The 12,196-nt window shown below is 32.0% G+C and overlaps 2 protein-coding genes across 9 annotated transcripts; both read left to right on the plus strand.

The window, feature by feature from the left end:
- Window positions 1-1,016: 1,016 nt before the first annotated feature.
- LOC7465362 (uncharacterized) lies at window positions 1,017-4,796 on the plus strand. The gene is made up of 3 exons (XM_024597344.2): window positions 1,017-1,472; window positions 3,034-3,314; window positions 3,405-4,796. Exons 1-3 carry the CDS (start codon window positions 1,371-1,373, stop codon window positions 3,439-3,441), a joined length of 420 nt encoding a protein of 139 aa, XP_024453112.1. The 5' UTR covers window positions 1,017-1,370; the 3' UTR covers window positions 3,442-4,796.
- An 888-nt stretch (window positions 4,797-5,684) lies between these two features.
- On the plus strand, window positions 5,685-10,542 carry LOC7481209 (uncharacterized). 8 transcript variants are annotated; one of them, XR_008058789.1, is made up of 6 exons: window positions 5,694-5,975; window positions 6,580-6,674; window positions 6,764-7,000; window positions 8,754-8,965; window positions 9,685-9,912; window positions 10,374-10,542. XR_008058789.1 is itself a non-coding variant. In XM_052451496.1 (5 exons), exons 1-5 carry the CDS (start codon window positions 5,936-5,938, stop codon window positions 9,429-9,431), a joined length of 654 nt encoding a protein of 217 aa, XP_052307456.1. In that variant the 5' UTR covers window positions 5,685-5,935; the 3' UTR covers window positions 9,432-9,678. The 8 variants fall into 8 exon arrangements, 6 of the variants coding, with proteins under 6 accessions (XP_052307456.1, XP_052307455.1, XP_052307454.1 ...); XR_002980900.2 differs by having other exon boundaries at window positions 5,704-5,975; window positions 6,541-6,674; XM_052451496.1 differs by lacking the exons at window positions 9,685-9,912; window positions 10,374-10,542 and adding an exon at window positions 9,362-9,678 and having other exon boundaries at window positions 5,685-5,975.
- The last annotated feature ends 1,654 nt before the right edge of the window (window positions 10,543-12,196 follow it).

Raw genomic sequence — 12,196 nt, forward strand, 5'->3', positions numbered from 1 at the left:
AAATAAAAAGTCCCTTGTGATCATTTTGTTCTCAAGGAACCCAGGCAGGCTAACGGGAAGAATTGAGAGGCCTTTTCCCCACCAATTTGAATGCATTGCCCTGCTATTGATGGGTGTTGGCCCAACTGACCACCCCACAATCGGGTGCTCGGGTGACCCAGTCATAAACTGCATGGGTCTACTCAGAATTGCGAATTATTGGCTATGGTGAGTCATTAATTGATAGCTATGGTGGAACTATCAAAATTTGTATTCTCTCTTCAAAATTATTTCATTTTCTAATCAATTTTCAAACTTTTCTATGAATAGAAGATATAATATTCTTCGTTCTCAGTTCTTCTAGTATAATCGCATAATTCGGTTGAACAGTTTAAACTACCGCTTATTTTTGACTTTGCAATTGAAAGATTAAAATAGGCTAGTTTCGCTTTGTTAAATTAAAGTCTCCTGTAAAAAATCTAATCTTGCTTAAGGTGTTAGAATCAATTGCATGTTTGTTCACGTTGGAGAAATTTATTAAAATATTTTTTTTTAATTTTTAACATCAGCAAATCTAAATTAAAATCATAAAAAAATATTTAAAAAGCATCAATTTAATATTTTTTAAAAACAAAAACACTAAAAAAACAAAAGTTATCGCACTCTCAAATATGATCTAAGAGCCTGTTTGTCATGGTTATAACGGTTGCTTTTTAATATGCTTTTCACTTAAAAATACATGAAAATAATATTTTTTTATTTTTTAAAGTCTATTTTTAACATCAAAACAATCTAAAAAAAATTAAATTTTTACAAAAACATTTTCTAATAACACAAGCAAACCGCATACGCCTGCTATAGAAATTTAAATTCAAAATTTGAAAGCTGTGATCAATTCCGATTTCGAAACTTTCATGTTGACTTGGTAAATGTGCCACGTCAGCTATAAAAAAAAACTCTAATTCCAGAACATATATATATGGGATAGCGTTGTATGCAAGAGTTAAGAATTAAGAAATTATCAGGCCAGTGGAGTTAATTTAGGGGCAAAACAAAATTTCAAATTCATGTTAATGCGACCGCATGGAGTCTTTGAAACTTTCTCATCGCGCGATATCACGCGACCATGCTTTTGTCAATGAACGAGGAATGGAGCCGTTCGAAGGTTTGATAGACCAAGAAAAACAAAGGAAGACTTTGATCTGAAGCTACACATCTTGCTTATAAATAGGATCGATGCCTGCCTTGAAGGCAATGCACTCGAAACTTTTGAAACATTCTGGTGCCTAAATCAATACTGCCCTCGGGGAACTAGCAGTCTGTTCTCTACTAGGAGATTACAGGATCTCTCGAGGTGAATAAATACTTGAATAGGCTTAATTAGAGTTGTGATGGAGAAGAGACTTCTGAAACTCAGGAACACTGAGTCAATGAACGAGGGATGCAGCAAGTTAGTCAGAAATCGCCGGGCTATTGCCATGAAGAGATTTCCGGTAAGTACGTTAAGATTTTTTTTTTTCCTATTAAGAATGAGTTTTCTTATACTAAGACGAAAGAGATGTCCTCTGCTTTGTATATTCTTAATTTATTAACTACACTGTTATGAAACAAGTTATAGCTTGCATGCCTAATTCTGCTTTTAATCATGACACCGGCGTATAACCTCTCAAGATTATACATTATAGAAAAAGAAAATAAAACCTCTCAAGATTTAAAATTATAGCGTACTAAAATGTATAGAAAACTTTGAACCAAAGTTCTGAATATCAATAATATCAATAATCAATTTTACAATAAATAAAACCTTTTAAAATAAAAATTCTAAAAACTTTAATATATTAACCATATATTTTATCCGTGTTTGACATCATAGCCCTCTTTCTTTTAATTTTATATCTTTACTCAAATTTTAAACCTTATTTCATAGAATTAGGCAACAAAATGATCAAATTAAAAAAATAAAAATAAAAGTCTTAAAATAAAAAATAAAGGGATGAGAAGAAAAAAGAAGAAGAAGGAGAAGATGTTTCACTATTTACATGAATAATGCATGAAACAAAATAAAAAATCCCAGTAATTCTTTTAATGTTTGAGTTAATTGTGAAATGACATGGATTATTAATGGTCTGTGTACTATATAATTAAACAACTTGTGTACCTGAATAAACTAGAAAAAAAGAAAAAGGAAGAAAAGGACCGAAAGAATCAAGCAAAGAGAAAGAAAAGCAATGAATGATCGCTATTGTTACAAAAAGTATTCGGATCGTAAATAAGTGATAAAATAATTATTAATGATAGAATTACTTTTATCTCATTTAATGCACTTCTATTTAAATGTTGTAAGAAATAAGAAAATTAGAGGCTAAAAACATGTTTCATCGGTACCTTTCCTTTGAAGGATTGTTTTTTTCGTGAAAAAAACTTGTTTTTCTTCTAAATCTAACACTGTAATTGTTTTAAAAAAAATTACTTAGTACGTTCTTGGGTGTTTAGATGGCATTAAGTGGCTTTAAATTGACTTATTAAAAAAAAAAAAAAAACAGCTAAAGGTAAAGGAAAAATCATTATACTCCAATAAACATTTTATTATTTATTAGAATAGTAAAATGATAAAATTGTTCTTCACTTAAAAAAATTTTGAATTAGACATCAGAAAAAATTACTTAAATTTATCGTTTTATTTTCTATTTCATAGTAAAATTACTAATTTAATCCTAAAATAAAACAATATAATCCTAGTAATGCTCATGAGTATTTTGATCTTTTTTATTATTTAGAACAATGTAATTATTTTTATTCATTTAAAAATAAAATCAACATAACTCTCTCAAAGGAATTTTTTATCATTTTATTAAAAAAAAAACAAAAGAAAATTATGTTTTTAGAAAATTCTAATTTCAGGACCATAAGAGGAGTGTTTTATGCATTGTTTTTCCCTCAGCGGTTGTAAAGAAAGAAAGAAAGAAAGAAAGAAGGAAAGCTCACTTCATAAAAAGTTAAATCATGTTGGAAAAATTTGTTTATTTTTACTAAAACCATATTTTTGGCATGCAGAGATCAAAACAAAACCGAAAACTAAAAGCAAACATGGAAAGCTTAAGAGAAGACATGGCGGAGATAGGTGAAGAACAACAACGCATCAAAGATGGGCAAACGGAAATCAGGAGGAGCTTCGAAGAGATTGAATCTCAATGTGATCAACTCAACAAGGAAACGTCTCTGATATTGCGACAAACTCTGTACAATCAACAACGCCTCTGTCTTATATTCAAGATCATAAAAGCACGAGAAGACAACGACTTTTCCATGGCCACTGAGCACACTCGACTTCTCAGGTCAGCTCTCTCTGTCTCTCTCTTTTTCTTCTTTTATCTCTTATTTTTGTTGCCTAACTCTTCTTTTTTTTACTTTGATCTTGTTGCTAGGGAACTGATGAAGCAAAATATGGGAAGCAATATTTGACATTAATTTGCAGATGCAAGTGATAGAGTAATAAAAAGAATGGTTAATAATGATTTTAGACCGTCGACGCCACCCATTCTCTAGATAGTTGGGATTTCTTTAAACAGCAAGAATTTCAGTAAGTTTAGGTTTAAGAAGCAAAAGATCAACGAGTTCTATCAAAATTCTCATTAATCAACAAGTAAATTCTTTAATTCTCTTTTTCAAAAAAGTTCAAGTTTCTTTTATATTTTCTAAAATACATTTTATTAAATATGAAATCATATATTTTTTTAATTAATTGTTTTAATTTTTTAGGAAACTTCTATATATATACATACCCTTATTTGATGTCCCCATTTGTTCGAAATCTTCACCATTATTTTTAATGCTCTTGTTTTTTTAAAAAAAAAACTATAAATAAATAAAAAAAGACCACCAAAATATGGAGTCGAACATTTTTTTTATATTTTCTTTTAATATATTTTTTAGCTCATTTCATCCTTCTTTGGCTTTCATCATAAAAAAAATAGGGCACTTCAATTTTTATTTTTTATTTTTTAATGATGGCCTATAAGGTGCTGTATTTTTCTTTGGTGGTGGATTTTTTGTTTGTTTTTGCGTTTTAAAAGCGTATTTGAAAAAATTTATTTTTTTTTATTTTTTTTTGTTTCAAATTAATATTTTTTTGGTGTTTTTAGATTATTTTGATGTGCTGATGTCAAAAATAATTTTTTAAAAATAAAAAAAAATATTATTTTGATATATTTCTGAATGAAAAATACTTTGAAAAGCAACTGCAACCACACTTCAAACACACGAGATTGGGAATAGATAGGGGAAAAGCAGTTATGATCAATTGTGTTTGTTTTTTTTTCTGTGTTTTTTTAACAACAATAAAAATAGTACAAATAAATTTTTGAAAAATATATTAAAAAAGAAGATGAAGAAATCAAGCCAAATATTCTAATATGTTCACTTATGGAAGGAAAATAATTAGTGATAATTGATAATTTAAAAGCTTGTTTTAGGAAGTATAAAAGTGCTTGAGCTTTTTCGGAAAAGAGATCTAAACAATGAACTTATTGGTTAACGACAAATTTGATAGCTCTCGTTGATATTTTGTTTATAAAATTGTTACTCTTATATATAATAATAATAATAATAATAATAATAAAAAGTAGAAGGCTATTTATAATGGGTCCTTATGGACAAAACAATTAGTCTTCTATATCATAGAATTTACAATATCAGATATTGTACTAGTTTGTGAATTTACAATATATGTTGTAATAAGACTCTTGAATTTAGTTTAATTATGGACAACTTTGCGACTATATGGAGTTTACTACACTATAGAGATTGTTAAAGCTCAAGGTTCCTAGTATAATCCATTCAACTATTAGAGTGCAAGTTTTGAGATTATTGCCAACGTTATATGCCTCGAAAAATCAATGTTAAATGTGTTTGTTACAATAAATTAATAATTTTTTTTTTTATTAACATGGGTGTCCGAGCCAGCTTGTGTTCATCTCGACTAATTCCACGGGCTCTAAAGTCAACGACCATGTAAGTCTCTAGTAGCCATTATATTAGCAACCACAGGGTTTGAACCTGAGACCACAGGAGAAACAAACCTCTTGGTTTTAAACTCTTACCATTGGACCACCTATTATATGGTTAAATTAATAAAATCACTTAATAACAATAGTCAATGTCCAATGCAAAAATCATATGATTATTCAATAAACTATTTTTTTTTTTTAAGATTAACATATAAATTAACATTGGGCTCACATTAAACTACAATAAAAACAAGGATGTTTTTGGGAAAAAAAATGTTTAATTTTTTATCATTCTTATTTAAAAATAAAATTTTTATCCTTACAAATGTTTAATTTTTAATTCTATTCCCATCTCATTCTTTTCAACCAAACATCTATAAAATAAAAATAAATTCTTTGTTCTCATTAATTTACACCATTTTATTTCTAGTTAATCTTAATTTCCTAGAGCCGGTGCTTACAGAAATTGATTAAAACATTAGCATCGGGCTCTTGAAAATACGTCTTGAGCTAATTTAATTTGATTCTGAAATATAACAAAGGGGAGATGTCGTTAAATAGCAGACCTTTTGTTTTGTTTGGCCTAAGGTAAAAAAACCAACAGAACCCTAGAGTTAAGAGAGGGATCACATTGCAACAAGATTAGAGTTCGGGGATGAGAATTTAGGGGTTCCTTTAGTTTAATGTATAATTTGATGTAGAACTAAAGTTCAGGGATACAATTAAAACAATTAAACCTAAATGAACGGACGGACTTCATTAACCCTAATCCACTTGTACTAATTTTGAATAAAAAAAAAAGGGAAACTTGGAAGCGAAGAATCGGGCGTTCGGTGGCGCGATAAGAAAGAATCGCGCGGCATGGAAGGTGTCTCGCGCGACTCCACTCTTTCATATTTATTACTTAAAGCTCTCCATGAAGATAGATCAGTCACGGTTTATTGGATGAAATGATTCCCTACTACCAGCCGCAATACCCAACAGCAGCAGGTAACTACTCAACACTTGCTATTATTATTATTTGGATTTATATCTTGACTACGAAAGCGATTATCAAGCAATCAGCTCAACCGTTTCTTTACTGATTTTGATTTTTTTTAAATTTTTTTTTACCTTGTTTCGAATTTTCTTATGCAAGCTTCGTTGTTGTTTTTTTCGTATAAAATTGCTCGTGAGGGCTTGATTATAAGTCTTATTAAAAAAAAATCAAATCGGGTTAGTTGTAAGATTAATTCCAGTAATTTGTATAATTGTATTTCTGCGGTGAGTTTGTTAGGGACGATGGACGAGGAAGGAAGGGAAGGATCCTTCCCTATTCTTTCTTCACTTCCAATTTGGGTGGATAGGCTTGCTTGCTGCATCCTTTCCTTTTCTCGTCAGCAAAGCAACTAGATGGATGGGTCGTTTTATGTTCATGCTCAGTGGAAGTTTACTTCCAATTTTAACAAATTCAACCCATAATTGCATGCTTTTATGTTAGTTCACCTTTAATTATAGAGTTATTCATAGAGGAGTGCTAGACCATTAATGTGATGCATTTGTTGTATGGGTTTAGAAGAGCTGACAGTGCCTCAACATATGTTGGCCCAACCAGCTATGGCACAATATGGAATAAATTTTGCTGTTACTCCACAAGATAGAAGGGAAAAGAAAAGAAAAATTGATGCTGAGTATCGACAACGATGTAAGGTATAGCATTCTACTTAATTGTCTTCACCACTTGAGGCAAATATCCATTTTTTTACCTTTCATGATGTCTCATGATTTCTTTTTGGCAGGTAAAGAAAGAAGATAGAGAGATTGAATTGCAACATCTTCGGGAAGAAAATGCCCAGTTGAAGAGGGAGAATGAATCCTGTCGGGAAGAAAATGATTCGATGGCTCATAAATTGCGGTCAAAAGAAGTTGAGATAGGGAACCTTAAAAGCGAAATCTGCAATTCAAAGAAAGTTATTTCTAATCAAGAAATTCTATTGGACACACTATCACAACAGCCGTTTTTGCAACAAATAATGGTGCATCTCTCTCTCTGTGTGTGTGTGTGTGTGTGTTCTTTTATTCTAGTACCCCACCCCATTAAATTATTCACCTAGTCTAAGCTGATTTGTTTGTTGGCATTACATTGATGCTGTTGGGCATATGAATTAAAAATTATTAACATGCTTCACCTTGGTTTGTTGAATCTATCAGATCATGTGATGTAAGACAAAACTTCAATGGTTAGTTGATAGCAGCTACACATGAAGAAAAAGTGTCCATTAGTCTCAAAACCTGATGCTAAATCTGTAACTATTACTTACATTATCTCTGTAAATCTGTGATGAACCACCCATGAATGTTGATGAATGCTGATCCATTATAAATTTAAGGAGAATGCAGAGGATTTCATTAAATTTGAGATACAATTAGTGCCGTATAGCCTCCTTGGTTCAGTCTTGTTATCTGATATGCACTTCTCTCGGCTTGGTTCAGTCTAACTGTCTCTGCTGCTGGTGGTGGTGGATAGAGTATTACCCTTAGCATCTCTGAAAATATTAATGATCATGATGATATATTCGTGAATGTTGATGGATGTTCATCCATTATAACTTAAGGAGAATGATGAAATTTTATTAATTAAAAGATGCTATTGATGCCTTACCTTTTCCATGGTTCTGTCCAGTTATCTGGTTTTTTGCACACTCTCACCTTGGTTCAGTCTAATTGTGTACTCTGCATGACTTTTATGTTCTTTCTGCCTTGGTTTTGTCTTTGCTGCTACCCTGTGCAATGTGATCATGTCCATCCCTTCTGCTCTAGCTGGATCTTGAAATGTTTATCCAAGAAGTTTCATTTAAACTCCTTAGTGGCTGACTTGAAGTGCCTCCAGTTGGGTTCCTTTTTTTCCCTTCACTTCCTTAAATCTGGGTCAATTTTTTTGGTTTATGTTTAGTTCTTGTCTTAAATTCTGATTGGGTCTTTATACAACCTTTTTATTTTCTTTGAATAGAACTTCTGCAAAAAAAATATAAAATAAAATATCAATAATATTTGTAGCCAATTACACATCATAGGGGGGCTGTTGATCACTTTGCTTAAAACTTCAGGGTTTGTAGCTGATGCTTCAAGTATACACCCTTGTCTTTCTGTTTTTACTATGACTGCCTAATCAAGCAAGTCGATATGAAGGATTCATTTCTAAAAGGTAAGTTGGATGAAAATGTTTTCTCAGCCACTGTGTTATGTTAATTCTAGTTGCCTTTTTCTTGTTTGCAAATCAGATGAATTTTGAGAGATACTAGTTGTTGAGCTTGGCTTCAGAGTTTTAAGCTTACTTTCTATTGCTTTGGGTTGTTAGTGCATCCATGCCTATCTATCCAAGATTATTATGGCAATTTGCTCAAACTCACATTCGATGCATCTGTAATCAGATGAAGTGAAAATATAGCTTGGGTTCTAGTGTTTCCATTACGTGCTAATTGTATGGAATCTGGCTAGTGTAATTTTCTGGTGACAAAACTACTTTTCCTAATGAGAGGTAACTAATTAGATAAATATCCTGTGGCATTTCATCTGTATTATTGCATGATACTTTTTTGCTGATTTTTTTTAATATAATACGGATTTAATTTCAACCATCTTTTCTATTGCTAAATACTGGTACTGTGGTAGCCATGTAAAAAACTTTCTATCTCATTTCTCTTCTCAGTAAACTTGTGGTCGCACATCTTTCTAGCTGTAATAAGTTTGAGAACTTCTTGAATGACATTGCATTCCTTACTCTTGTAGCGCGGATGTAACCAACTTGAGGTGGCGCTGCTAGAAAATGAACGCAATATATTGTATCAAAATGCCAATTGGGATGGTTGGGAATCTGAAAGAAAACAACTTTTGGATGAGATTGAGAAGCTGAAACATCGGAATGTGATGCTCAAAATGCAAAATCAAGTTTTAGGCGACAAAATACTGAGCCAAAAAGACACGGAAGCAAGTATGAGAAGGTACCATTAGATGTTTTGCAAAAAGTATTTCATAGTCTCACACAAAAATTGCTTGCAAGCTTTATTCCCGTACAGTGTTTTCTAAATGTATTTATGTAGTTTCCTTGCGCCAAGTTTCTCTGCAAGCATGCCTAGTTCCTGGTTGTATCATTTCCGCTACTTTTATTCTGTCTCCTATGTTTGAGTACTCAAATCAGGGACCACAAACACATTTATATTTCTCATGCATTATGTTCAAAAAGAAATTGAGCAGGAGGAGATTTTTCACCACATATTGCTGGCTTTGCTGACAATGGTGGGAATCATTGCTGTCTTGGAGTCTCTTTTTTTTTGAAGTGATTTCTTAAACTTGTTTTCTTTGATTAATTGAATTTGATCTCATTTTGCTTTTGATAGAATAAAACATGAAAAAATCAAAAGCCAAAGGCCAGCCACAAAACCAGCTACACTATTAGCTTATCTGTAGAACAAGCGAACTCCACACACCACAACCAGCACAGGCTCCTGATAAGCAACAGCCCACCTAAACAACAAACAGATCTCAGAATGACTCTGTGAAGTGAATAACCATTCCAGTCCACTGTTTGGCCTAACTATTAGCCACGGTATTTGCACTAAGTAAAGTATGTCTTAAAGTTGCCTTTGAAAAAGAATTGCATATTAACCATACCTTGTTTAGCACCTTTTCATCTGTCATGGCACCTCTCCCCTCCTTGTAGCCATGCAATAGCATCGCTGGTAGAAGATTCTGCAACAACCCTAAGTGTCTGCCTGTGACAGAAATCTCTGTTACCCTGTTAGTGGCCATCATCACTCCCATGCATGAGACCATAACACCTATCATTTCAACATGAAGCACGCCACCTACCCCTGCAATCTGTCATGGTTTCTGCAAAGCTGAGCCGTCAACAATCTACTTTGTCCACCTATGATCAGGAGTTAACCAGGTCAGTCATGGCTTAACCTTCCATTTGTAAGACCGTTGTTTGATCCCATCTCCTGAAATCGATGGATCCAAGGCTCGATATGGGAAATAATGTTTTAAAACCTTGCACCAAACAGCTACCCTAGCATCCACGATAGTCTACAATATTTTTTGAATTCTTCTGTTATAGGTGGACAAAGTAGATTGTAATAGTATGGGCTCTTTAATTAGAAGAAAAAGTGCATGGGCTCTTTTCAACAAGATTCACAAAAGATAACTTATAATGCTCAGTCTTATGTATTACACAATGAAAGGAAAGTAGGTAAGGTTCCGGTTACAATGTTGGATGAAGTATTAGAGATTCTTGAAACTCTTAAAAGCTCTTTGTAATTGGGAGTATAGTAACCTAAATTCATTCACAACGGAGAACTGTTGGCCTATTAAGGTCTCATACTGATGACTGTGCTTGGTGTGCTCATGCAGGATATCGTGAGGCAATATTTTCTCAAAGGGCGTAAAGCTTCTGATATGATGGGTAGGGGTTAGAACCACTTGTTAATTAATTATTTTCTAGGTGTACGGTTTTAGTGAACAGAAGCAGTGTAGACATGTTATGCAGAAATATTGATTGAATGTTCTTGTTGTATCTTGATTCGATTCTTGCCATTATTCGATATACAAAGAATTCTTGTAAATTAGATTAACCTCATAAACAATGAAGTCTTAGCATGTCTGATCTATAAAATTTATAAAAAATGAAGAGTGCACGTGAACTTTCGTAGGAAGGTCATTGCTAAGAAGAGGTCTGTCTTATGAGTGCTCATCTATGGTGTTTGAAGGTATCGAAGAGCACTTAATTGTCTTGGTTTGTGTGTTCCTTGGTATTTTTCGATTGATGGAGAATATGTAATGTTGCTCCTCCTTGACCCTGGGAATCACCTTTCTTTCTTGCCTCGTGTTCAATAAGGAAAACTGGCTTCTTCCATGTTTCATGCTCGTGAAATACATCAAGGGTTTGAATATTTTGATGAAGTGAAATAACTACTCCAACCATTGTAAGGATGGAATCTTTAACTGAGAAAATTTGAATGATAATTTAGATTTAAGCATCATGATGATCTATAAGAAAGTAATGATTAAGTATTGTTAATGTAGAAAAAATCTACAGCTTGATATCATTAAAAAAAATGAAAAAAAAATTAATGAACAAGAAATTTTTTTTAAAAATCCTGGATAAAATTATCAAAACTCTCGATTATAATAACTCAATATATATATATATATAAAAAAAGAGAATACTCTCTATCATCAATCTCATGTAAAGGGAAGGAAAACATTTTATCTAAATGGTGGTTTATTCTCGCCCAAGAAAGAATATTATCTTTCGATGTTTCATAGCAATCTTTATTGAGACCTTTCAGAATACTCTCTATCATCAATCTCATGTGACGAAAACAAGGAAACCCAAGTTAACTCATTGAATAATGAATTGAAAGAATAAAAAAAAATTTTAAGTCAACTCGAATTAACTTCTCAAACATATAATTTAGGTCATAAGATTAAAATATGATAACAAAAAACAAACAAAAAAAATTATAAAACTCAATTCTCAACCAACTCAATGTAAAATGATATAATAAAAATTAAAAATCGAACTATAAAAAAGATAAAAAAAAAAAGGGGAGGGGGGCAAAGCAAACATGAGCAAACTTGTCAAATCTCATATCAAGTCATGAGATCAAAATAGCTCCATGAAAAGCAAATAAAAAAAAGTTTTGAAGCTTAATCTCAACCAATTTAATATCAAATAATAAAATTAAAAAAATGTTACTAAAATCATGAATCAAAAGAATAGGAATCAAATTCAATATTAAAAAATTTATGTAGTATACTTTGCTAAATTTTAGAGAATCGAATACAAAAATCGAGAAGATGATAAAGAAAAAAAAAAGAAAAAAGAATGGTTCGTCAAAGTCAAACCAAATATCCTTTGTCAACATGTGCTGCCATTAAAGAAAACATTTATCAAGATGATTCCAACAACATAAAGAAAAGATTGGCGGCTGCACCCACCATCTAAGTGTGACAACCTCCCTCATATGTAGACGCATTTTGTATATGTGCCCTTTTCATTCAAATCAATCACTAATTTGACAAGTTTTGAATTCTCCTTTAAAGCATCAAATTGTTTTGAACCAATTAAAATCGAATTTGGTTTAGTCAAACCAAATATAAACTATGCACTTGATTTTTTCTTGTCATTGTGAGAATTGAATGTGAAGCCATTAGAAGCAAACCTTCGCATA

Source organism: Populus trichocarpa, chromosome 3 (assembly GCF_000002775.5).
Source record: "Populus trichocarpa isolate Nisqually-1 chromosome 3, P.trichocarpa_v4.1, whole genome shotgun sequence".
NCBI lineage: Eukaryota > Viridiplantae > Streptophyta > Magnoliopsida > Malpighiales > Salicaceae > Populus > Populus trichocarpa.

Bases quoted from the DNA above. Each gene is read 5' to 3' on its own strand.
- LOC7465362 (XM_024597344.2), top strand. From the start codon at position 1,371: ATGGAGAAGAGACTTCTGAAACTCAGGAACACTGAGTCAATGAACGAG. The intron at 1,473-3,033 runs GTAAGTACGTTA...TTTGGCATGCAG, and splicing joins TTGCCATGAAGAGATTTCCG to AGATCAAAACAAAACCGAAA. The intron at 3,315-3,404 runs GTCAGCTCTCTC...TCTTGTTGCTAG, and splicing joins GAGCACACTCGACTTCTCAG to GGAACTGATGAAGCAAAATA.
- LOC7481209 (XM_052451494.1), top strand. From the start codon at position 5,936: ATGATTCCCTACTACCAGCCGCAATACCCAACAGCAGCAG. The intron at 7,001-8,753 runs GTGCATCTCTCT...TTACTCTTGTAG, and splicing joins CGTTTTTGCAACAAATAATG to CGCGGATGTAACCAACTTGA. The intron at 8,966-9,361 runs GTACCATTAGAT...TGCTTTTGATAG, and splicing joins ACGGAAGCAAGTATGAGAAG to AATAAAACATGAAAAAATCA.